The 25,834-nt window shown below is 42.1% G+C and overlaps 1 protein-coding gene and 1 pseudogene across 2 annotated transcripts in view; one reads left to right on the top strand and one right to left on the bottom strand.

Moving 5' to 3' along the window:
- Window positions 1–23,017, top strand: part of LOC125181568 (zinc finger SWIM domain-containing protein 6-like) — a 90,229-nt gene extending 67,212 nt beyond the window's left edge. The window contains exons 10-14 of one of the 2 annotated variants that reach the window (XM_066987336.1): window positions 4,325–4,482; window positions 5,004–5,167; window positions 9,963–10,044; window positions 19,561–19,640; window positions 20,420–20,624. In XM_066987336.1, the coding sequence (XP_066843437.1) occupies window positions 4,325–4,482; window positions 5,004–5,167; window positions 9,963–10,044; window positions 19,561–19,598 (442 nt within the window). In that variant the 3' untranslated portion in view covers window positions 19,599–19,640; window positions 20,420–20,624. Of the gene's footprint in view, window positions 1–4,324; window positions 4,483–5,003; window positions 5,168–9,962; window positions 10,045–19,560; window positions 19,641–20,419 lie in introns of both variants that reach the window. The other variant, XM_066987335.1, reaches the window with a different exon arrangement.
- Window positions 14,948–16,404, bottom strand: LOC136788535 (protein FAM210B, mitochondrial pseudogene; annotated as a pseudogene).
- Window positions 23,018–25,834: the final 2,817 nt, after the last annotated feature.

Here is a 25,834-nt window from a genome sequence, read left to right as displayed (position 1 = left end):
ATCAGCATAAATTGTCTTAATTTCAGTCGGCCTATTGTAAGTAGACCCATTAGTTATTTGGCAACTGATTTGTATTGTCTGGCCTGAAGTGGCTTGAAGTTCAGTCATTCAAAGTGAATCATTCCAACTCCATTCATCTTTTGAAAATATCTTTTTTTTTCCATGAAAAACTAAAGTAGAGAGATTTAGGTCATTTATGTTTTGCAGTGTTCCAACACTTGCACTATACTGTGACAATGCATGGTTTCAAGGGTCATTATGAGATGTCACAGTGAAACACCTCAGCTTCATGCACAACCACAGTAGCTAAGTTTAAGTTTTCCCTGATGGCATGTGCTCCCATAATCCAGTGTATTTAACATGGGCTTGGGACCATGGCCATTTTGGGTCTTTTTGGCTATGAACCAAAGGGGATTGCATTAAGGTCAGGGTAAAGCACAGCATTATCAATCCAAACTGCTGATTTGTGATTCTCCAGCTGTCCGCACGCAGTTCACTCAGGATTCCTGTGAACACAAAAGCAAAGAAAATATGCTCGGTTGTATTCAACCATCAGGGTTAGAAAGAGGGTGAGAGAAAAATCTTTGACTTCCCAAGTGTAGGGATTTTTGGGGTTAGTTAATACCACTGTGACTGTTCCAATCTGAGGCATTTTCACCAGCACAGGTTGTCCAGTATAAAATCCTGTAGGATGTTTTTCTAGTTTATAATAAACCTTTGGGGTGATTGTATTGGTTGATGCACAGAAGGCTTTCACTATCTCTACCATGTTTGGAACTGCAGCAGTCAAAGGTGCAGTGTTAGCATTTAACTGCCTGTAATCCACAGTAAAATGCCATTGCCTGGTTGGTTTCTTTACCGTCCACACCGGCGAATTGTAAGGTGAATGAGTCCTTTTAATAATGCCTCTTCCTTCCAGTTCTGTTACCACCCCGTCAATCCCCATAAGTGCTGCTGCTGGCAACAGATGTTGCCAAACATCAGTGATTTTAGTGGGGGGTAAGGGTATGGATGTTAGTAACAGACTCAATTTCACTGTGCCTGAATCCCTTTGATGTGTCGCAAAACTCCACACAGTTCCATGTGGGATTTTCCACATTTGCCCATACAATATGTCAAATCCTAAAATATTAGTATATGCAGCAACAACTAATACTTCTGCTCTGGTTAATTTCTGTTCATTTGGCAGCCAGAGTGAAATTTTTGCGGTGGGGCATTCTTTTTCCACACCATCGATTCCTGTGAATTTAACCCTGTGTCGACCAGGCGTTATGCCCAGGGTTTGTGCTGTCTCATGTAATTAACAACATTTGGGCCCTGGTGTCAATGAGAAAGTTTACCAATATTTTTTGGGGTCCAACGGGAATGGCAATGATAGGGTCAGAGTGTTCATTAGAGAGCCATTGAATTGCTAATGCCCGCCGAGCAGGGTGGCTCACTGCCTTCCCTGGGGATAGTTTTTTTGTTGAGCTTCCTCCTCGTCAATTAGGCTGGGTGCAGAAGGTGCACTTTCCTTATGGGTTGGGGATTTTCCAGTTAGGCAATTCTTCCCAGCTGGAATATTTTTCTTACCCAGAGATCAGACTAATGTACAGAGGTCCTCCATAGAGGCACCACACAAGAATGGTCGGGGTGCACCCAAAGCTAGGGCCTTACTCCACAACTCACCCTGTTCCTTATTAAGTTTCAATCTCTCTTTGAGTTTGGGTATCTGGGGTTTTGAGTATGGATTTGGCAAACTCACCGGGAGTGATCTGGGGGCTTAGTACTGAATGAACTAATATCTATATCTTGTAGGGCACAGATAAGAGGGGTTAATCGAGCTGGGTTGATAGGAGTTAACAGCGGGGGTTTCCTGAATTCATATCTTTCATATATCGCCTGAATGCAGGCTTCTTTCTGTACTGCTACAGCCAGGTCAGAATAGTTTGTGGCTCTAATTTCCAGGAGTTCCCCTCTCTCCTGGGGATCTCTACCCCCTGCCCAGTATACAGCTCATTCAGTTATAGAGCAATTATGGTCTCCTGGTGTGGTAGTTAAAAATACTCCTGGTCCCCAAAAGCCTCTTGCTTCTTCCTCATTCAACATAATTTGGTCTCCTCCTTCAAGAGAAACTCGCCACACATACTCGACTTCCGATTCTCCTGACTGCCTTGAGAACTTCTCCTGTATTCTTATCAACTCTGCTGGTGACCATGGGATTGTTCGCACAGTAGTGAGGATTTCATCATCAGCAGTGGTCTCAGTTTTAACTAAAGGTCTCAAAGAAATCAATTGAGGTTCAGAATAATCAGTCTTACTGGTATAACCAAGTGTTCAAATCTTACCCAGAAGTGTCCCAGTGGGGGAGGAAGATACCATCGTGACTTCTGGTTATACCAAGTACCTCCCCAGTAAACTTAGAAATCTCTGGAGTCTCTGTGCCTTTTTAATGCGTTAATAGCCAGGCTGTGTACCTGTGCATTTTATGCATGGTAGCTTGCTTTTGCAGACGGTGACTTTATTGCCAGCAATCCAAAGAACCTGTGTACCTGTTGGTGTAATAGATTGCACTTAATTGCATTGTTCCTAGCCGTGATAGTTCTCATCAAATGCAACTAGAGTGAGAGTGTGCTACGTTATTGGTGAATCTGTGACTGTGATAGTTCAGTATCCTGAACCCGACTGGACCCATAACGGTTAATTGGCTACATTCCGTAACGCAACAGAGTCCTAAACCAGTACATCCATAAAATCATGGGACTGAACAATTTGATCAAGTGTCAGTTTGGAGTAAGGTGTGTACATGTACCAAGAGAATGTTAGATATTATATTTGAGAAATAATTATATAGAGTATGTATAGATGAAAAAGAATAGCTTTCACATGTATGTGTTCTGAAGATATAACTTAAACTACAGTACCTGTAGAAGTAAACTAGCCAAGCTGCTGGTCATGTTATAGTTGGTCTAGCTGAGAGAGTCAAAATAGCATTCAGAAAACTTCTCTGAGAAGTCACACACATCTGTGATTCACTTGCACTAGTGTTTGAGGTAGTTAATTTAGACCTTGCCTGGCTGTGTCCATATGAACTGTTATATATCCTTAAGTAGGATCTCTTAACTGTTGCTCTTCTGCATCTTACTCCATAAGGGAATTTTCTTTTTGTCTCTAAAATACTTCACAATAGAGATGGGTGTTCCAGAATGGAGGTATCTGCTAGTCATTATAAAGTAGTTCAGAATTTCAATAAATTGTCTGTGGATGACACTTTACTGAGGTTCAAATCATGTGCAAGCACACATAAACACGTTCATGGTTTCTTTATTGGATATCAAGAAAGAGGACACAGACAAGGGGCAGTTAGCATGTTACAGGAGTGAATCATTAGGAAGCCTTCAATATAGGAGCATACAAACAGATAAGTCTTCACTTTTTTGAACTGTAACTTGCTATAGGGTTGTGAGTGCCTATTTTTGTTCAGCCACTCCTACTTTTCCTGTTGGCATTTATCTTGTATCTATTGTATTGGTTTTGGGTAGAAGAAGGTCCATCAGTTGAGTCTCTGTTACTGGCCATCGTTTCTATTCTTAGTAGTCACCAACAAACACAATAATTTGGGTTTTCTAAGTGTGAATACTCCTTGGTGGATAAGACTGTTGTAGATTGACACATACTCAAATTCTTGCTTCAGGATTAGAAAATGGAGTCTGAAAAGTAACTTTTAAGGCAACTTCCTCTGTCACTGCTGTTTGGGACACTAACATCAAATTAAGGTACATTATACAATGTTGGTAGGCTAGAGTTTAAGGACTTTAAAAAGTAGTTCATGGATGAACAGTAAAATGCCCTTTTCGGTATGTATGAATTTATTGTAAGATCAAAATCCAAATGACTTCTTGAATATACATCTCCCTTACTTTGCTAATAATTTTCAAGTGAAGGAAGTTGAAGTTGAGCATGCAGTAATATGGGGAAATATTTACATGGTCTCAATATGATGGAGAACTACTCCATTTTCCTTCCTGAGCTCTGTGGTTCAAAGAATGAAAAAAGGCAGGGAAAAAAGCTTCAGCTCGATGGATGATGCAGAAAGTCTCAGCTGCCTTGGATAACGGATGGCTTAATTGTCCTGTGAATTCCTGCAAATGCCTGCTGATTTAAGCAAGTTTGGCAACTAGTCTTTTCAGATTCCCCAAGAAAAGAAGTGATTTTCTAATATCTTTCTATATTCAAAAAGGCACATTTCATAAACAAGGTCAAGTGATCTTGCGGCTTCGGTTTTGCTCATGAGTAACCTAATGTAATAATGATTTAATGAAAAAGGATTTCCTCCTTATTTCAGGTTGCTAGTAATGGAATCTATGGCTCCTTCAGGAGACATGTCCCGCCCGCATCACATTGCATCAGTTGTTCCAAACCGGTATCCCCGCTGGTTCACCCTAAGTCACATCGAATCCCAGCAGTGTGAGCTGGCATCAACCATGCTAACAGCAGCCAAAGGTACAGTGCTGTCAGTTTCGTATTCAGATAAATTTATGCTTTTAATATTACATGGAGTAGACAGATTTTAAAACTTGTGTTTAGGAATCCAAATTATAATCTGACAGGAGCTTGAAATGGGAACACACTGAACTGACAAACCTGTCACTTAATCTTCCATCAAAGTAGTTAAGCTACCTAGATGGTAGCCAGATAGGCTTGATTTGAGTCTGATGAAACAACTTTTTGTTCTGACACACGATGTAGACTGCAAGACTCAGGAGTGGACAAATCACTTCTAAAATTCACAAATCAAGATGACTTTTTGGCATGTACTGCACTAACACCATCAGACACTAGAGGAGTTTGTGCTGCCTTATATCTTTTGTTTATGTGATTTAATTACGGAAAGTTTATAAAAACAAAATGTGTACAACTGAAACATCATATTATGGCTGCAGCAATGGCCTGCTCAATTATAATGTCTCTCTGGATATTTTGGGAGCTTGTTCTGTTCTGTTGATTCTGTTTACATTTTGTAGGTGATGTTAGGAGGCTGGAAACAGTGTTACAATCCATCCAGAAAAATATCCACTCCTCATCACACATCTTCAAACTTGCCCAGGATGCATTTAAAATAGCAACACTCATGGAAAGCTTGCCAGACATCACTCTTCTGAAAGTTTCTCTGGAGTTGGGCCTTCAGGTATTTCCCTTGTTCATTATTACTACAGCAGAAGACAGGAATTTGACCCTGTGTTGGTGGGTACAGTTTTTTAAGTCACTGAGGGACATACCATCTTGGGCTCAGTTTTCAGATTCTGTTTACTGATGTAAAGCTCAGTTGACTGGTAAACACAGAGCAAGGGTCTTCTCAGCCCTTTTGTGCTATTTGGGTGGAAAGAGATGGAAGTGGGTGGCTGCAGGGCATTCTTGTGTTCAGGAGTGACAGAAGACCAATTCAATAGCTCCAGGAGTATATGTAGGGGTGTCCAGAGAGCAAATTATCCTGCTGGCCAGAAATGCGCTAGATTTTTTGCATGGCCTTGAGGGGCTTCTTACTATTCCTCCCATCTTTCCTTTTCCTTTTTACCCAAAGGAGATTTGGTGCTTGCTGAATTACTAGAGAAACCCAAAGTCAACCATAATATACTGTTTCTAAGGCAGACTATGCTAACAGCAGCATGCACTTCATCAAATCCTGCACTCCACATGCTTTGAGATGGTCATCTGCATCAGATGGTCTGAGGTGTATAAGAGCCTCAGATCACTTTTAAGGCTCTTAGGAGAGACTTTACAAGCTAAAAGGAGACAGCTAAGTTTTAGGTATCTGAAGTAATATTGCCTTACACTGATGAATCTTAGAGTTTATTTCAACAAAAATAAACCTCTTCATCCCTTTTCAGGGAGTTCTTCAAAAAAAACCATGCAAAGATCAGGAAACCATTTATTACTAGACTTTCAGAAGCTAAATTCTTTAATCAGAAAGCTGATATCTGTATGTTTTGTTAGCCTTTCTTATCCTTAAGGTTGCTGTGGAAATCTGCTTTTTTTTTTCACATCTTGGTATGTTTCTGCCTTAAATGCTTACTTGCGAGAGAAAGAACTTTGACCTGTGAGTTACCTCAAGCATTCATCAAGTATCATTCAGTGCTAGCAGTACACTTTGGATGTCACTGTATTCATGGATACCCCTGTGTGGTTGATGATGTCATCAGAATGTCTTCAGTGAGATCTAGTGAAAGAATTATCATGAACTTGTACTTTCTCCTAAATCCAGGGTTTGGAATAAACTGGTGTAGAAATTGTCTACTCTTCTGTCTCAAGATAATACCAACATTTCACAGCTCTTTCACTGGGATTTCTATGGCAGAAAAGCATCTTATATTGTTCTAGATTTGGGAGTAATATATGGACTCCTGGGTTCTTTCTCCCTATTTCTGATGGTAGTGAATGTTCTGTGACTCAGCAGAGGGAAGGCATTTAAACTAGCTGTGGAAAGAGGTCATCAACATGGCCAAATGGGCATGGACCATCTCAGGTGTATTCTATCCTTCAGAACCTTACTGGCACAGATGCTGTAAGATCTGCAGGTGCAGGAGGGCCTTCTTATTCCTCCATTTGCCTATTATATGTTATGCCAATGCAAGTAAGTATTACTGTATGAATGCAGACAGGTACTGCTGGCAGAACTTCTGAGCAAAACAGTGCAGGTGAACACAATGCATATTTGGTGTCGTTTCCATGAAAAGCTGTAAATAGATAAATAAACCTTCTTCCAATGTGTATGACAAAGAGGTTTTGCATTGCTGTGGGAGCTAATGGTTGGCCATTTCTTGTATCTCTTATGGGTAGCGAGATCTTCTATTCTTCTAGATTAAGAAACTCTTATAAAAATCCATCAGGACAAAGTCAGGTTTATTCCCAGTGGAGAGACCTTGGCTTTCAGATAAGCGACATCATTCACAGGGGTCTCATCATTTTCAGACTTATTGACCTGTTGAGAAGCTCTCTTCAATTGATAGCACAGATCTTGGATAGGTCTTGGACAGATCTGAAACTCTTTTTAAGAAGAAGTATCTCAAAAATGTATTGAGCAGAAGTGAAATATTTCTTTGGCTACATGGGTTATGCTATAAATTAACTTCAGCTCCTCTTTGATCAAGACATGGATACATGCTTTATTTGAAATCCTTGTGGTTTTTTTTTTGTTTGTTTGTTTGGTTTTTTAATCATCAGTAAAGGGCTCCTCTCTTAGTGTTCTCAGCCTGTCAGTTTAATCAAATAGAAAGGACCAGATTCTTCAAGTCAAGAAACTTTTCCAGGTCAAGGAACTAGATATGGTATTCTGTTTTGCTCTCAAGTTAGGACTGTCTACATTAGAGTTATTGTTATGTCCACTATGCTTGCTGAAGGCTCTTGTGACTGGTCCTTTTACAGATCACCACAGAGAGGAAAGTCATCAGCGAAGATCTTCAGAGAAGTCATCATTCATACCATTTTTTTAAGCTTCCCTCCCCCATCAGTAGCAGAACTTAGACCATAAACCTATACTTTCTCTTAGATTCACTCTAGTTGGGGGAAGCTGAAAATTCATCTTGGATATTGGAAGAATGTTAGCCTTCAATTTTGTGTACATCAGTAAAGGAAGTCACCTAGACTCCTTCACTTTGATGGAGAGAACAGGATAGGTGTTTGCATTCTGAAGAATTTTGACTTGGGGGATGCCTGTTTTTCATAGAATCATAGAATGGCTGGGGTTGGAAGGGACCTCAAAGATCATCTAGTTCCAACCCCCCTGCCATAGGCAGGGACGCCACCCACTAGATCAGGTTACCCAGGGCCTCATCCAACCTGGTCTTGAACACCCCCCAGGGATGGGGCATCCCGTTTTTCTTCCAGAAAGACTTCAAGCAAAGGCTTTTCCTATGCTCTGCGCTAGCCATGTTTTCATACTTAAAAATGTGTTGAGTTGCTCCTTACAGATCAGTTTGCTTTCTTTCAAAACACTGTTCTCTGGTCTAGCACTTAAATTATTGTTTAGTCAACCTGATACCACAACATTTGAGGCCAACAAAGGCAGCAAATTACTTATCCTGTAATAGCTAGTCACTAAGCTCCCAAGGTGGGAATACTTGGAGCCCAGTGTGAAATCACTAGTGGTTATTTATAACTACACTTCTTAAAGGTTGTCTGTTTATTCATGCTCAGTAGTTTTTCCATCTTCTTAATTATCCTATATACATCTTAGAACTGAAGGAGGTGGCAGGAGTAGCTGGTATGACAGAGAGCTACATGCCACTTTGAAGTCTCCTTAGTATTGGGAAGGCATATGAGTTGAAAACCCTCTTACAAGTGCTACTGACTCCAATCTGTTTTGTGAGTGCATTTTACGACTTTAATATGTATAGTTCATCACTGAGAGCTTTATGTTTGACCTATTATGCTTTTTATTTCACTGCTACAAGTAGTAATGCCATGGTATGATCACCAGTACTGTAAAGGGAAAACTACTTGCTTTCTTTACATAGATATCTGTGGAGTCTGTCCAATTACTGAAGGAAGCTTTCCATGCAATTTCTGTGCAGTTTTTCTTTTTTTTCTGAATAAACATATTTGCCCACATTTTGATAAATGACATAGGCAATAACTGCGAGTGATATAAAATATGGGCACTAAAATCAAAGCTTTAAAAAATCCTTTTTCTGGGTTTCTGATGGTTTTATGATGGAGCTTCTTTGCAGGATCTCTGTTTAGATGGAGAAGTTATCACTATGGGCATTTAAATAATAGCTGGATATATCTGGAATTGTATATATATCACTGTAGAATAAACAGACAGTCAAATCACAGTATACTCTTAGCTCCTATCTGTATTGATGAAGTCAATGAAAAGAGATGCAGATGTACGGAAAAAATCGGATGGGTTAGTTTGCCTAACAAGAGTAGACGTTTTCACTTTAAAGGCTACCATTCACAGAGGGAGGAGGTACAATATAATTTAATTTGAATAATTAGTAATTGGTTAGGTTTTACTTTTTTTTTCTCAATAAAACAAAGTCTTTGTAAGAAGGACCTACAGCTGGAATATGATAGCTAAAGATAGCTGAGTGTGGTGGTTTTACCCTGCTAGGCAGCTGAACACCACAACCGCTCTCTCACTCCCCCTCCTTAGATGAGGAGGGGAAGAAGAAAAGGAAAGAACAACTCATGGTTTGAGATAAGGATGATTTAATTAAAGGAAAAAGAAATAATTATTAAGGAAAGTTTATTATTAATTAAACAATTTAACTAAAAAATTTAACTAAACAATTAACAATTTAACAAAAGGGAAAAAAAAAAAGAAAGGGGAAAAGGGAGGGGGAAAGGGAAAACTAAACAAAACAAGTAAAGGCTATATGGAAGTGCAGAGGAAAGAAATTACTCTCTACTTCCCACAAATGAGCGATGCTTGACCACGTCCTTGAAGAAGGGCCTCAACGCACGTAGCCGGTGTTCGGGAGGAGGACAGACGTTTTCACAACGAGAGCCCACCCCCTTCCCTCTTCCTCCTTTTTCCACCTTTTATTGCTGAGTGTGACATCATATGGTATGGAATATCCCTTTTGTTGGTTTAGGTCAGCTGCCCTGGTGATGTTTCTTTTCTCACTTTTTGCCCACCCCCTAGGAGGGTTAGAGAGTCCTGATGCTGTGCCAGCACTGCTCAGCAGCAGACACAACACTGGTGTGATACCATTGCTGTTTTAGCTACGAGTGCAGAGCACAGCACTGTATGGGCTGCTGCAGGGAAAGTTAACATCCCAGCCAGACCCAGTACACTGAGCAGTATTTTTCAAATCTTTTTACGTATCAGCTGACAAGAGGTAGCAGAGAAGGGAGAGGGCAAGAGGCTGCCATTTTGAACCCCAGTGTATCTGAGTAACTTAAATCCCTAATTCTTGGTATATTGCCTTGATTTTGCATTAGGATTAATTTGTATTTTGTTTGTGTCGTTTTAATAGGTGATGCGGATGACGCTGTCAACACTGAATTGGCGACGGCGGGAAATGGTGAGGTGGTTGGTAACATGTGCAACAGAAGTAGGTATGTTCTGAGTTGCTACTCAAGGGCTCCTGCCTTTTCATGAGTTAATCTTAGATGGCTTGATCTTGCTTATCAATACCCAAGCTCTGCAAATGTCTCCCACTTCCTGCTGATCTATAACAGTCTTTCATATAGAAGATGTTAATTGTAGTAATGTGCTTGAGCACATGATAGAATAGGCACAGGCCAAGTGAGACAATAGTTGAGTAATGCGGTGTGACTTCCTTCCCCTGCAAGGTAGAGGGGTGCATAACCTTATGGGAAATATCACAGATTTCCCCTTCTCCCCTACATGCTGTGTCTAGGTTTGAGGTTGCAGCAGAGAAAAGACTTGTGGTTATGGGCTGTTGCATTGTGTTACAACTTTGCTTGCTCTGAAAAGCCAGGTTTGGGTTGCAGGTGAGATAGCTATCTGGTCAGCTGTGGGGAAGAGGAAACAGAAAACCGGTGAATGAAATACTAAGAATGCCTCCCACCATGTAGGAGGCAAGATCTCGTAGAGAGGTTCTTATCTTTTTTTAAGCCCCTAGATAAATCCAAGCTTAGAGTGTAATACAGCTTTGTTATGTGCCTATGACATTATGCAGGACTCTCTGTGCTGAAAAGCAAACCAAATAGTAATATACCCATCATTTAACCACACAAGGTCGAAAAAAAAAAAACAAACACAAAGTGAAGAGATGAAAGACACAGACTCCTGATGGCTCTTGAACGGAAGGCCTTTATTGCCCTTTTTTTCTCCACTAGAAATACTTTCCCCATAACCCCATGCACTGTCCACAGTCACACATCACAATCCACACAGTCATGCAAAGAGGCCTCTTGCACTTCTCATTCATACCACAAGAAAATGTCACTTAAAATAATTTGTCCGCGGCTTCAGGAGGTCCTTGTCTACTCCCGCGGTGAGCGGCTGAGAGTGGAGACCCCTCCGGGGGAAAATGGTCGGGGTGCACCTAGGGGCGTCCGCTCCACAGTCGATCCCACAGCCGAGCAGAGCGGCTCCTGGCGCAAGGAAGGATGCTATTATAGTTTTGTATAATTACAGCAAAGAGATGCATTGTGATGAGGAGCGAGTGTGGCGTTGACCATTTGTTTCATGGTTTGGTTTTTGCCCATGTAATTGAACCTTACACGTGCTGTTGCTGTTACACATCCCAGAATATCTAATTACTGTGGCTCTAGGGGCGCTTGCGGCAAGTAGACAGTCCAGTCTTTGTTATCTGCTGGGTTCCCCACCAGACATGTCATAAACGGGTCGTTAGCTTTAGCCCGGGACAGGCACATCGCTTATTGTCCTGTCATGTTGGCAAGGGTGACCCAGATGTTGCAGCGTGGTTGGATGGAGACCCAGGGCTGGCAATAACCGATGACAGCGGCGATTGTGAGGAGGAGGCCAACCATGGCCTTACCCCCCTTTCTGGTACCCACCTTGGTCCGTGACCTGTGGAGACACAAGCATACCCTTGACCCCAAGTTATTAGAGGCTGGGGTCCCTCCCAAAGACCTGCATTTAAATTTTTTACCATTACTAAGGCCTGCTCTGATTGTGGCACCCGTGACAGCGCGGAATTCATATTTTTGTAATGTTTTATTATGGGCGGTACCTCTTTGTGAGGAAAGGGTAATGATAGGTGATTCGTTATGTAAAGTGCCTTTCCCAGCCTGTTCTGTGGTGTTTCCTGTGTGTCTCCCCCTTTTTGTTTATTTAGCAGTTCTTTCAGGGTGTGATGTGTGTGCTGAACAATGGCTTGACCCGTGGGGGAATGAGGAATGCCTGTGATGTGTCTGATGCCCCAAGTTCGAAAAAAGGTTTGAAGGGAGTGACTAGTATACGCGGGGCCATTGTCGGTTTTTATTTCCTTTGGGATGCCCAGTGCTGCAACACGGAAGTGAGCCTGGATATGGCGGCTAGTTTCACCTGCCGCGGCTGTCGCCCAAATAGCATGAGAGAAAGTATCTACCAATACGTGAACATATTTCGAGCGACCAAATTCTGGAATATGCGTTGCGTCGGTCTGCCATAACTGTAAGGACCATAGATATCTAGGGTTTACCGTTAAAGGCGTGGTCAAAACATGTTGTTGACAGTCAGGACATGTTTGGACAATCAATTTGGCGTCAGTGATCGATATAGCGAATTGTTTCACCAAGACTTTGGTGGATTGATGGAAGAAAGCATGGGATAACCGTGCTTGCTCCAGCACCTTAGGCACCGGGGCAGTCAGGGTCATATTAGTTAGCTGGTCAGCGCGTGCGTTACCCTCTGTAAAAATACTGGACAACATGGTGTGGCTCCGCATGTGAATAATACAATATGGGTGCACTCACTGCTCCACCAAAAATAACAGCTCCTTACATTTTAGAAACAAGTTTTCCTTTGGGATATGTCTCTAATGTGCCCTCTCGCTAATGTCCTGTAGCGACACCTACAGCATATTGTGAGTCAGATAGAATATTCAAAAGTACTGTTGGCCAGCGCTTAAAAGCCATTATAATAGCATGTAGTTCAACTATCTGTGGGGAACCTTGGATCTGCTCAATCTGATGTTGCCACTTTCCACCTTCTTCCCAAGTTACTACAGCTTTGCCTGTTTTTCCGGACCCATCTGTAAAGACCGTCCGCCCATCCACTGGTTGCCATTGGCACAATGGCTGCTCTTCAATTTTTCTATTATTATAAAAGGAGAACATTTTATGAGGTGGCTGGTGGGTATCAACCTGTCCGTCGAATCCCGTCAACGCTATTTGGAGCTCTAAACTATTCTGCAAGCACTAGGTGAAGTAGTCTTTTACTACGGGAATTATAATCAGATTGGGTTCTTCTCCCACTAATTCAACTATTCTCTCACGTTCTTTCTTTATTAGGACAGCGAACTTTTCCACTCACGTTGCAATAGTTTTTGAGGGTTGATGGGGTAAAAAGACCCATTCCAGGACCACTAAGGGGTCCTTACGGGAGGGGTCCCATTGCCCAATAATAGCCACTGGTTGTTGTTCTTGATTACAAATATATAATTGAAGGGGGAGGTTCTCACTACGGCGATGGCATTGCTGTGCCAAGATTCTTTCATTAACCATTTGCAATGCTTTATGAGCCTCCTCAGTCCATTGCTTTGGGGCATTAATATCAGTGTCTCCCTTTAATAACTCAAGAGAGGCGCCAATATTGAACTGTCTATCCCACATTGTAGTCTAATCCAGTTTATATTGCCTAGTAATTTCTGTACATCGTTCAGTGTCTTAACATCTGCATTAATGGATATCTGCTGTGGTTGAATGTTTTGCTGTAAAATATTCCACCCCAGATACTTCCAAGGTTCTTGGGTCTGCACCTTTTCAGGTGCAATGTGGAGTCCTGCTGTCTGTAACGCTTGTTTTAAGGCAGGCAGTGCCTCTTGGACTTCATCACTAGATGGTCCAGCTAGTAGGATATCATCCATGTAGTGGTATATGTAAATCTCTGGAAAGAACTGGCGTACTGGTTGGATAGCTTTGCGACATAGGTTTGGCACATGGTTGGGGAGTTTTTCATGCCTTGTGGTAGTACGGTCCAATGATATTGATCCATAAGCTCCTTCCTACTGATCTTTGGTACCGAAAAGGCAAAACAAGGAGCGTCGTCAGGATGCAAAGGAATTGTGAAAAAACAGTCTTTCAAGTCCATAACAACAATGTCCCAATTACAGGGTATCATGGTAGGTGAGGGTAATCCTGGCTGCAAGGAGCCCATGTCCTCGATCACTGCGATGATTCGTCACAAATCATGCAGTAATCTCCATTTCCCGCTCTTCTTCTTGATGACAAACACTGGTGAATTCCATGGGCTGTTTGTCGGAACAATATGTCCTTGTTGGAGTTGTTCTTGAACCAACTCCTGCAGACTACTGCTCAGTAAAACAATCAGTTGAGCAATTCTAGTTCCCTTTGGTATTGACAATGGTGGAGACGGTGTCCAAGCCATAGCTTGGATTTGTCCATTATAGTCGGCATCAATTATCCCTGGAAAAACAAGCAATCCGGTCAAAGTTGTACTTGATCGTCCTAGCAGCAAAACACTACAGTCATTCCCAATTGGTCCTTTGATGTTCAATGGAATTTTATGAACGTGAGTACCCCACAACGTGACATCTATTACTGTGGAGACATCCACTCCGGCACTCCCTCTGGTTCTTGCTGAGAGGGTGTCCACGGTGGTAACCGTGGCAGCGGGGCTGCAGCGCGGAACCCTGCTCCACTGTGGTACTCCATGGGCTGCAGGGGGACAGCCTGCTTCACCATGGTCCTCACCACAGGCTGCAGGGGACTTCTGCTCCGGTGCCTGGAGCACCTCTCCCCCTCCTTCTTCACTGACCTTGGCTCCTGCAAGGCTGTTCCTCACTCCTCTCACTCTCCCAGCTGCTGTGAAGCGCAGCATTTTTTTTTATTTTATTTTTTTTTTTTCCTGTCTTAAATATTCTCTCACAGAGGCACAAACAGCATCGCTTATTGGCTCGGCTCTGGTCAGCAGCGGGGCCCTTACCTAACATGGGGCAGCTTCTAGATTCTTCTCACAGAAGCCACCCCTATGGCCCCCTGCTACCAAAAGCTTGTCACGTAAACCCACTACATTCCACCCCTTTCATCTGTGAAAAGCATATTTAAGAATAATCACAATATACTCTTACTTTACAGTCATCACAATCTTCACAAACTTACATCAAAAAGAAAAAGAATTCCCCACACCAAAATAAACATAACATCATCACAACACTGAAAAGGTGGACAATTTACATACACACCACCCCTCATCCCTTCACCACACTAATATGAAACATATTTTTCACAATTGCTGCTTTCTTAAACTCTTCACAACTATTGCATTCATAAAAACATCCAGTCCGTGTTTTGCCCATTACTTCTCTCAACTATCATCCTTATCTCAAATTCCTTGAGCCCCATGTTGGGCGAGTAAAAAACCATAAGAAGTTATCACGGATTTGGGGTAGGAGGTTTGAAGAAACCAATCTTCCGGCAGTATCGGACAATAAATGGCACAGAAACTATAGTAATGCTGATTTGTACTGAAGCAAACAATTTGTGAATAGCATATGCCAACACAAATGTGCTTGTACCAGCAGCCCTTTTAGACTGCAGCGATGATTCACTGAAACCAAGTTTGAAGAGAACTGCAGTCATATCCACACCACTTGACACAGCCGGGTAGAAGATTCCTAGAGATACTAATGAAATTCCAACATGGAATGAGACCCCTACAGCACCACATTCTTTGAGAACTTTTTTCAGCTGCTAGGATTTATTGAGTTTCTTTTTTTCACCGCTGAGATCTGTGGCTGCCTTTTCAGGGGATCCACCCACATCCTTGGCCGAGCTGCCGGCGGCGGCCCGCAGCGCCAGCAGAGGGGCCGGCGGGCTGAGGGGAGGCCGGCCCGGGGAGGGGGGTGGCGGGGGGGCAGCAGCGGCGGCGGGCAGCGGCGAGCGGGGGCCCGCGGGGTGGTGGGCAGGGCGCAGCAGCAGGCAGCGCCCGGTGCGTGCGGGCGGGCGCTCGAACCTGAGAAGCGCAGCAGCCGGCGGCGGGGCGGGCGGCTGCCCGGAGGTGACAGCGGGGGTGCAGGTGGCGCTGGACCCTGCGTTATCATTACGTTTGGAGCCCTCCCTTGTGGGAGGTTCCTCCTTTGACCAGGAGGCGGGGGTGCTTGTGTCGTCGCGGCCCCGCCCCGCGCTCCTCTTCCCGTTTCCCCGCCACGGCGGCAAAGGCTGCCCTTCCGCGTTGTATTTAGAGCGGCATTGGTTCGCCCAGTGGCGTCCTTTCCCACATCTGGGACACAAAGTGGGCGGGACTGGGGGCGAGCCGCCCCCCCGCCCCCGCCAGGGGCATGCGGAGACTAGGTGGCTCGGGTCTCCACACCGATAGCATTTTTTCTGACCCTTGGGGTCCTGACTGATGGTTAGTGCTGCTGCAAAAGCGGACGCCAGCGATTCGGTATGATGTTCGATAGAACCCACTCAGTTACACGCCGCTATCATCTGAACTAGTGTTGCATTCACAGGCAGAGCCTGCAGCACCTTTTTACAGTCGGTATTTGCGTTTTCTACCTAGCTAGCTTTTGTAGCAAGGCGTCTTTTGCTTCCCGATTGTCAATCTGCTTATCTAGTGCATCGCACTAGACCTATAAGCCGACCTATAAACTGCATGTATGGCTCAGACACCCCTTGCTGGACCGTTGTAAAGGGCTGCGTGGGCTTCCCGGTCTCTGGAATTCTTAACATTGCCTGAAGGGCTAGGGTCGCAGTCAGCCGGAGGATGCCTGGATCTAGACGCGCCTGAAGGTGTGGATCCACTATCGGGTCTGTACCCATCAATTGAGGTATACCGGCCATGAAAAGCGGATCTCCAGGCTACCTTTCTAAATTTTGGAGCACTGCATGTTCGCACAAATCTCCATTTCTGTTCCCATAATAACTTTTGTGTCGGAGTTAATATCATCGCCGCCACTTGTCGTATGCCAAAGGGGGTTAAAAGCTGTCCCGACATGACATTCTCCAGCAGGGACTGCGTATACGGGGCCGATAACCCATAAGTGGTCACTGCCTTACGCGGTTCCTTAATAAGGTCCCACCAGAAGGGGTTCCAGTCATTTTGCCCGCTATCCCGAACTTGGACTGGAAAAACGAGCCCTGCGCCTCCCCCTCCCCCCCCCCCCCCCCCCTTTACTGCTTCTCTCTGAAGTTGTTTCCAACGATCTGGGGGGGTCAAAAGGATCCCCCGTGGGCGGCTCTGCTGGCCTTGTGGGTGGCAGCAGCGGCGACGCTGACGGCCTCTAAGACATTGTCTCCGCCTCTGTTCCCAAGTCTATCGGGTTTACTTCCTCCAGAGGTACGCAGTCACAGCTTTTTATTTCACCCGCCTGCGTAGCCTGAGCAGCCACTGTCTCTACCCTTTTTTCCACTTGCCATGATCTCAGTGTCTCAGTCACTAAGCGCCAGGTCGTTATCACCTCAGCAGCTGTTGTATTTCCCTGGGAGGCAGCATCCCATTTAGTTGTCCCCGCGTTCTCCCAAGTTTTTACATCAAACGCTGCCAAAGCTGTTGCCGGGGCCCTGTTCTTTCTTTAGAACTTTAGCAATCATTTCACTTTATGTGGGTCATATTTTACTCTTTTTACCAGGAGTTGAGTCAGTATCTTAGCTATCGCCTCCTCATTGGTCGATAGATTAGCTCCCATAGTTAATGCCCCAGCCGCTCTCCTGCTTCTTGAGGTGATGTCCCAGGATTAAAGCCGTGGTCCTGCCGTCAGCTTGAGTCGTTCGGCTGGGGTCCCTTCAGACGCTTCTCTCAGCGTTGCTCTCTTCCGATCACGTCGGGATCACCATTTGAAGGGATGAAAGACAAGGACTCCTGATGGCTCTTGAACAGAAGGCCTTTATTGTCCTTTTTTCTCCACTACATATACTTTCCCCGTAACCCCATGCGCTGTCCACATGCCCGATTCTGTCATACAATTGGTTAGAGACCCTCAGACACGCACCTCAAGCCAGCCAGCAATTGGTCACTGCCCAAAGCTCATCTTTAGCACTGCAGCCAAGTTAATTTATCTTGACCTTGCTCAAGTTTTTGTTTCTACCGCTTATTTCCTCATTATCTCTAATTCAGGGGCATATGAAACATCGCTAAGCCACCTGCGAATTCCTTTCCCACAACAACGAACAAAGATGGAAGCAGAACCACCCTCATATTTAGAGGACAGCAGTGGGAGAATAATGCACTCATCAGGACATTCTGTTCATTTCTCTGCTTTGCCATAGATTTCCTGTGTGTCTTGATGAGGCATTCCTTAGCTTCTGTATTCCAGTTTACCATCTGCAAGTTGAGGATACAGAATCTAAAAGTGAAGATGAGGGCATTAAAAGCTGTGTGGCTATAAAAAAGTAATAATAAAAATCAGTACCTGTGATAGTGGGGACAATATAAATATTATGATAAGGGAGCAGTTTTAATTGTCACTGGAGGTATTTCTGGAAAGCATGCTTCCCTACTGTATTTACTCCTTTTTCATACATTTGAGTCGGATTGTGTCTCATAGATGCTTCCTGAGTTTCAGAACTTCATAAGATTACCGCTGCTTATTCTATGGATTAGTTTCTTTGCTTTATGCTTAACTGGCAAATTAATGTTGTCAGTAGCTTGGGAAAATACAACTTGCCTTTGTATGCCCTCAGCCAGAGAACAATTTGTGTCTGCAAATTTTCATGCAATGCTTTTGTTTTATTGCTATTATATCTTTGCTAAGATAATTATTACTGAGAATATCTTACAGATATTAGTGCCTGGGTATTATTTTGTGCAGTTGCATATTGGCAAATAAAATGCTGTTTTTAATACTGCTTTAAACTAGTTTAACATATTCTAATAGAAGTATCTCATAAAGAACCTATAATGTCATGCAAAGTACTTTTGAGACTTAATCAAGCTGGTAAAGCAGGGAATCTGTTTATTTAAATGAAGCTCTGGTGTTCTCTGGCTATGCTGAATTTTTGCATGAGTGAAGGGATGTGCAGGAAGCATCAGAGTCCTACAGAGAAAATTAGGACCTCTGGGTGTGGTTTAGGTGGGCTCACAGATGTGTGTTAACTGACTCTAGCAATACTAAGGCACTCTAGTTGGCTATAAGGTTAAATTTATGGAACCTATCAGTCACTGTTTCCCCCTTCCTCTCCCCACCAAACACAAACACACACACACACACCAGGAATAAAGTGATACTAAGGAAAATATTTATTTCAGATAATAGACAGTAGTGTATATTGCTCAGAGTATTTCCTTACTAAGGAGCTTGATGTTCAGGTGCATATGAATTTGATAAAAGATGTATCTGAAAACCGTAGGGGAGGGGGTAGGTAGGATTTATTTTTTTTAAGGCATGCTTAGTATTAAATGCCATGATGTTCTATTAAGTGAGCTATTTAGCATACTTTCATGTTCTTTTGTGCATGCGCTGTTCCTTGAGATGCTGTTGCGTTAAGGGGTGTAGCCAATTAACCGTTATGGGTCCGGTCGGACTCAGGGTATTGAACTATCACGGTCACAGATTCACCAATAACGTAGCACGCCCTCACTCTAGTCGCGTTCAATGAGAACTATCACGGCTAGGAACAATGCAATTAAGTGCAATTTATTACAGCAACAGGTACGCAGGTTCTTTGGATTGCTGGCAATAAATTCACTGTCTGCAAAAGCAAGCAAGCATGCATGAAACACACAGGTACACACCTGGTATAACCAAGCGTTCAAAACTTACCCCGCGGCGTCCCAATGGGGGGGGGGGGGGGGGGGAAGAGAAGCTCAGCCCATCGACTGACCCTAGAAGTCAGAAGGTATCCTTCGTGATGGTATCTTCCCTAACATCCCCTCTCTCTTAAGCCAATTAATATTATTTTCCATCTTGAGCTTGAGTGACTCTAGTCATGCATATCTTGGTTATAATTGGTAAAAAGTTTTCTCGCTTTTGTTTAAAGGTATAGGCTCCGAGAAATTCACAGCGCGTGCTCAGTGAGGGCTGGTCGCACCTTGGAGGCGGGTAGCTTTTGGGATGGAGGTGTGTTTTGGTATTATAATGATATTATAATGAGCAAAAGTTCACTAGAGTAGAGCATTTTGTCAAAAACATGACAGGTCGTTGGCTCAGGGTAGCAAATGTGCAGCTTATCGCTCTCGGTGTGCACAAGAACAATCGAGTCCCCACCTGGTCACAGAGCCTAGCCGTGATGTCTCCACTCTGCTCTACACTCCGTACTGTTCCTTAGAGTCAGCACACCAGGTTCCCCTAGTGCGATAGCATCTAAGGTTGGAGGCCTAGGGAACGCTTAGGTAATGCAGCTACACTCCACCCTGAAAGCTTCTTCAATGCTGTACGTTTTCTTTAAAATGTGAATATTAGTTTAATTTGCCTAGTCACTTTAGGCAATTACTCCACAGATGTACACTGAGAAAATAATTTAAAATTACCTTTTAAAAACATTCAACATGAGGGCTGCTTTTAAGTGATGTAATGAGACCAAATGAGCCAGAACTTGTTATCCAAATTGTTTTAAATAACAAGTAAAACAGCTCATTTTTTATACCAAGAGAGTGAAGCTTATCTTTTATGTTTTTTTGTTGTTCTCTGCATTTCAGTGATTGTTACAGAGTTTGCACAGTAGCCTTTGTTTTAATGTCCATTTCCAGCCTGTTATTTGGGTTGGCCTTTCTTGCTGAGGCACATCCCCTTGTATGTGCTGGTAACTTCGTAGACTTTGCTAAAAACGTTATCTCTTGCTGAACATCTGTATCTGTTAGGCTTTATCAGTTATCACTAATCCTTTTTTTCTTTCCAAGGTGTTTATGCACTGGATAGCATCATGCAAAGCTGGTTTACACTTTTCACTCCAACAGAAGCCACTAGTATTGTTGCTACAACAGTGATGTCCAACAGTACCATTGTCCGTCTGCATCTGGACTGCAATCAGCAGGAGAAGCTGGCTGGCAGTGCTAGGACGCTTGCTCTACAGTGTGCCATGAAGGATCCTCAAAACTGTGCCCTCTCTGCACTGACGTTATGTGAAAAGGATCACATAGCTTTTGAGACTGCTTACCAAATCATTCTAGATGCTGCTACAACTGGCATGAGCTACTCACAACTTTTTACTATAGCACGATACATGGAACACCATGGTTACCCCATGCGGGCCTACAAGCTGGCCACTTTGGCCATGACGCATCTCAACCTGAGTTACAATCAGGATACACACCCTGCTATTAATGATGTTCTGTGGGCATGTGCGCTCAGCCACTCCCTTGGGAAAAATGAGCTAGCAGCTATAATACCTCTGGTGGTCAAAAGTGTCAAATGTGCAACAGTACTGTCAGACATTTTGCGTAGGTGTACTTTGACCACTCCTGGCATAGTGGGACTTCACGGAAGGAGGAACTCTGGTAAGCTCATGTCACTGGACAAAGCCCCTTTAAGGCAACTCTTGGATGCCACGATCGGAGCCTACATTAATACGACTCATTCACGTCTCACTCACATCAGCCCTCGACACTATAGTGAGTTTATAGAGTTCCTTAGCAAGGCCCGAGAGACCTTCTTAATGGCTCATGATGGGCATATCCAGTTTACACAGTTTATTGACAACCTAAAACAAATCTACAAAGGCAAAAAGAAACTGATGATGTTGGTTCGTGAACGCTTTGGTTGATGAAAATGTGTGAATGTGGGTGGGGGGTTGGGGGGAGGGAAAGGGTGGTTTGTTTCTACTTGAGCCTGCCTTTGTATCCTTTTTAACTTAAAGAAACAGAGCCACACCGGTATTATATGTGTATAGTTATATTGAGTTTGCAAACTAAACTGTCATGTTGTGAAAGTTTGTGTGTTTATTTTTTTTTCTCATTTTTTCTGTTATGTGTGAGAGAGAGAGGTTAAAAAAGGTTTGGTTTACACTGAGTATATGTTGTCAAGTGGCAAAAGCCCACATCGCTCTCCTGTTCTTTCTGTATACGTTCACAGCCTCAAAAACAAGCATATATTGCAATGGCTTTAACAAACAAACAAAACACCTCCATCCTGTGATAAGTACCTCGAATGGATCCAGCTTTACTCCTTTGTAACTCATCCTTACATTTCAGCATATTTAAACAAAGCAACAAATGAAATACTAATAGTTATAAGGCTGACCACGTGGCTTTGCAGTGCTGTTCATCCAGAAGCATGGCACACAATGCTTGTGCATGTGGAAACTTAGCAACTGTCAACATACATTCTCAGGGATTTATCAAAAAAATAATAAAAAAAGAATGAGAGCATTTATTGTACTGTATATATATTATAGTATATGTCTGAATACTGAAAAATATAACATTAATTTATATAAAAAAATCTATGTAATGCAAAATACTTGAAGCTGCAGTAGCTTGGTTTTAAAAAAGAAAACCTATGAGAAGGATTAAAGCGCACCTTGCTTCAGGGTTGGCTCAGGAGGTGAACTATATTCTGGGCGTCTATGCAGAGCCACCTTTTGGATAGCATGGTTGGACTGATACCTATTGGGGGAAGGTGTTTTTTTTATATATATATATTTATACAACTTGTGTATACATATATATATACACACATGCTTGTAACAAGCACTGTAGTAAAGAGGGACAACAAAAAATACGCAGCGAGAGCAGCAAGCCTTAGCATTAAGAATACAGTATGCCAGAATTGGGGTTTGTGCCTCCTAGCCTAGAAAGCTTAAAGAAATATCCTTTTGACACAAAACACATAATGTTTTCCAAAATGATTGACATTACATGTTATGCCTTTGCAGTGAGCTAACCTTTGTGCATAAATAACATATATATATTATATATATACCTTCTGCATAGGTATTTTGACTTTGTGCAGGACAGAAAGTTGTGTAGGTATGACTGTTCTACTTTTCAGTTTGTTTTTTAAATATATTTTATTTTCTCTAGAATTACTCAAACAAAAGCAGCCTTCTATCTTGCCTTGTCTTAATGCTTTAAAATAACCAAACTGAAGATCTAATTACCAAACTGTTCATTATATTATTAAGTACCAACTTTGGTTACAGTACAGTGTCTTTATTTTAGCTGATGGTTCTATATCCTTGTGCTTTTTAAAGCAGTTTTTATGTTTTGGTGCAAAAGTTGTCCAGTGTCTCTTGTTCCCTTCATTAGCGAACATGATAGAGGTATGTTTGGTAGGTATTTTTGTTTAGAAAAACTATTTCATGCTCTCCATTTTATTTATTATAATAGGTAAAAAGGTTGTACTTCATCATCCATGTAAACATACTCATGAAGTTGAAAGTAATTAAGATTTGATACACTGATATCAATTTATTTATGTAACTAAATCACTGTTTTATAAACTTGTTAATGATCAACAGGTTTTTTTGGTTTGATTAAAATTAGTTTTTTGAAAGTTGATTCTGCCTCCTTTATGTTGTTTGTTCCTGGAGTTGAATTGTGAATGGATGGTTCGTAGATCCTAAATGCCCAGCTTACAACTTTGGTCCATTAGAGTGGTAAGCAATATGATCACCAAGAACAGGAAAGAAATGTTTTGTTCCTCAAAAATCTGCTGATTAGTGGCAGTGCTCAGAAGTGCACCAACCTCTGTGCAAAAGATGGACGTAGACTTGGTGCATCGTAGGAGGCACAAAATGCTGCCTGCAGTTGAAAGATGTGTGGTCTATAGACTTGGCATATTGCCCTGGTGGGATGGTAGAGTGCCATGTTCACACTTCATGGATTATTTAGGTGGGCATGAGAGTTGAGATGTACTGAAAATAAAAACAAGGACAGTTCTTGCTGTTCGATTGGCTTTTCGTGTTGTGTATATGTTGTGTATTCTGAACTGCGCAGCTTGCTCCACACAGCATGGAGACTTTGCTCACAGCTGAGAGCTAATATACCTGTTTTTTGGGAGTCCTTGCTCTGTAGGATTTGTGTAAGTTTTCTAGCCCTCAGTGAATAATAGGATATGGCATGGTTGAAAATTGAAGAGGGGAGTTTTTTACTTTGCCAAGATCTTTATTATCTTAGGCATATTATATGATGTCATATTTGACTATATGATCTGAAGACTTTCATTTTCTTTTTTAGTATCTTCAGCTAAAAAGAGAATTAGCATGAAGCAAGCAATTATCAAAGATGCCAGTGTACCCATGAATTCTGACAGTGAGACTTGTGTCACCGGAAGATTAAGGAGGAAAAGGTCTGAATCTTTGTACAAAATCTCATGTAAATATGAGTCTTTACCAAGTCTTCCTAACAGCTGAGTTGTCCTGACCTGTAGTACTAGTGTTCTCTAGCTTCTGCAACTTCTATCCCTTCCAAGTACTGGATTCTCATTACGTTTTGAAGTTTCTCATGAATTTTCTGTTACAGACAATAAGAAGCAATGGGATACCCCATTCTGTAGTAGTGTCGGCATGGTTTTCTTTTGCCTCTTAAAAATAATTCAGTATTATGGATATTGTGGACTATGGAGATTGCAAAACAGAAGCCTGTTTGAAGAGAATGCTTTAGAATTAAATGCAGTCACGATGGTTGGAACCTGCTTTTGATGAGCAGAATGGCTTATTCTTCCTTCAGAATGGATGGAAGTTTATTTCATGTCCTTTCATGACTGACTGATATCTCTTGTGCATCCTTAGTGGTGCTGCACAGTACAGTTCACACTATGTTAAAAACCTTCATGGACCAACAGAGTTGGCCAATATCTCTAGTTTAGATATGTACTACTCTTGTTTTGTGGAGGTAGGGAGAGTCCAGGGAAAAGATTCCAGGAAAAAAAAATAAAATCTCAAGGCTCTTTTGGTGAAAACTGATCAAATATTTCTAATGTAATTTCTAAAATTACATATTTGAATTAATTTTGGAGTATAAGGAAACCTAATCAAAATACATCTCAAATTGCTTATCTTCTCTTCAGAGCTATATCTTTGAGGTATGCAACTGAACACCATTGTTATCATTGTTTCAAAATGCTACAATGTTTTTCAACACTCCCTTAAATGAGAACTTTTTTTTTTTTTTTTTTAATTCGGAGTCTCTGTTTAGTACTGAAGGAAACTGAACATAATTCCCCCATATCACAGACTAACATTGAATCTTCATTCTTTTGGTGAGTTGAGTGAACTCCTGAAAGATGTGATATTCATTCTGTATTATGAGATTATGTCTTGTGGCCCAAGAAACTGACTTTTGCCCCTAAGTTCATTTTCAAAATTTCCTTTGCAGTCTATTGGTTCTGCCAGAACATAATTCAGCAGAGATTTTTATTATCTAAATTACATTACTTTCATTTACCTTTTTAGTGTTTCAACACTTCATTTCCACATCATTTTCCCTTTAGAGAAAAACTGCACAGCTTTTCAGCGTGAAAGAGAAAAGGCACCTATGGGAGACTCAGACTTCAGATACTAAGGTGCAACTGAAATCCAAGACAGCTTAGCTTCCCTCTCAGTACTTCATGTCTTATTCTCAAAATCTTTTGGTTTTAATGCCATGACAGTAAAGCTAAACTTGGATTTGCATGTACATGACAAGGAGTTTATTAGATTTTTTTTAAGAGAAACTGTAGGTAATGTTCTGAAGCTAGAGCTGTGACTACAAGACAGGGTCTGTAGATCACCATGGTTGTCTAGTAGAATTGATGGAGCTCTTTAAAAATTATGAATTTGCTAATATATGCAATCAGTACTTTGGATGACCAATCAACAGTTTTTGCTGTACAGATGAAATCCTGGAGGCCTTTTTTTTTCTCTCTTTTTTTTGGAATATCAAAAAGCAAAATTGGCTTCCTAGTATTTTTAAGTATAGAAGATACTCTGAGTGCTTTGTATTAGTAAATTTCTATTCGACAAAAAAAACGTATTCCATCATTTTCTTTGTATATCCCTACTAAGTTTCACGTTGCAAGCTTTCAAAAATTTCTGTGAAAGTCACTTTTCAATAATGCTTTAGTGTTCTGCCAGTTTAGTTTGAGCTGCAATTTTCAAAGCCTTGATTTCGTGTCCCGGGAATCAAAGGCAAATCACTGTTCATAGAAGGATTCTGGAAAGTTTAAAAATGGATGGAGGTGATTAAGGACAGAGCTAAATATTCCTCTGGTGAAGTTGCTTGAATTACATAAAGGCTCATCTTGGCACACACTTCAGTGAAGCCTGTTAGTTATGAGAACAAAAGTGGTGATAGAAGTAGTGCTAAATTCTTCCCAGTCAGTGGGCAGGAAAAATA

This window comes from Anser cygnoides, chromosome W, assembly GCF_040182565.1.
Source record: "Anser cygnoides isolate HZ-2024a breed goose chromosome W, Taihu_goose_T2T_genome, whole genome shotgun sequence".
Taxonomy (NCBI): Eukaryota; Metazoa; Chordata; class Aves; order Anseriformes; family Anatidae; genus Anser; species Anser cygnoides.
The sequence above is the reverse complement of the archived record's forward strand: the minus strand, read 5'-3'. Positions and strand labels throughout refer to the sequence as shown.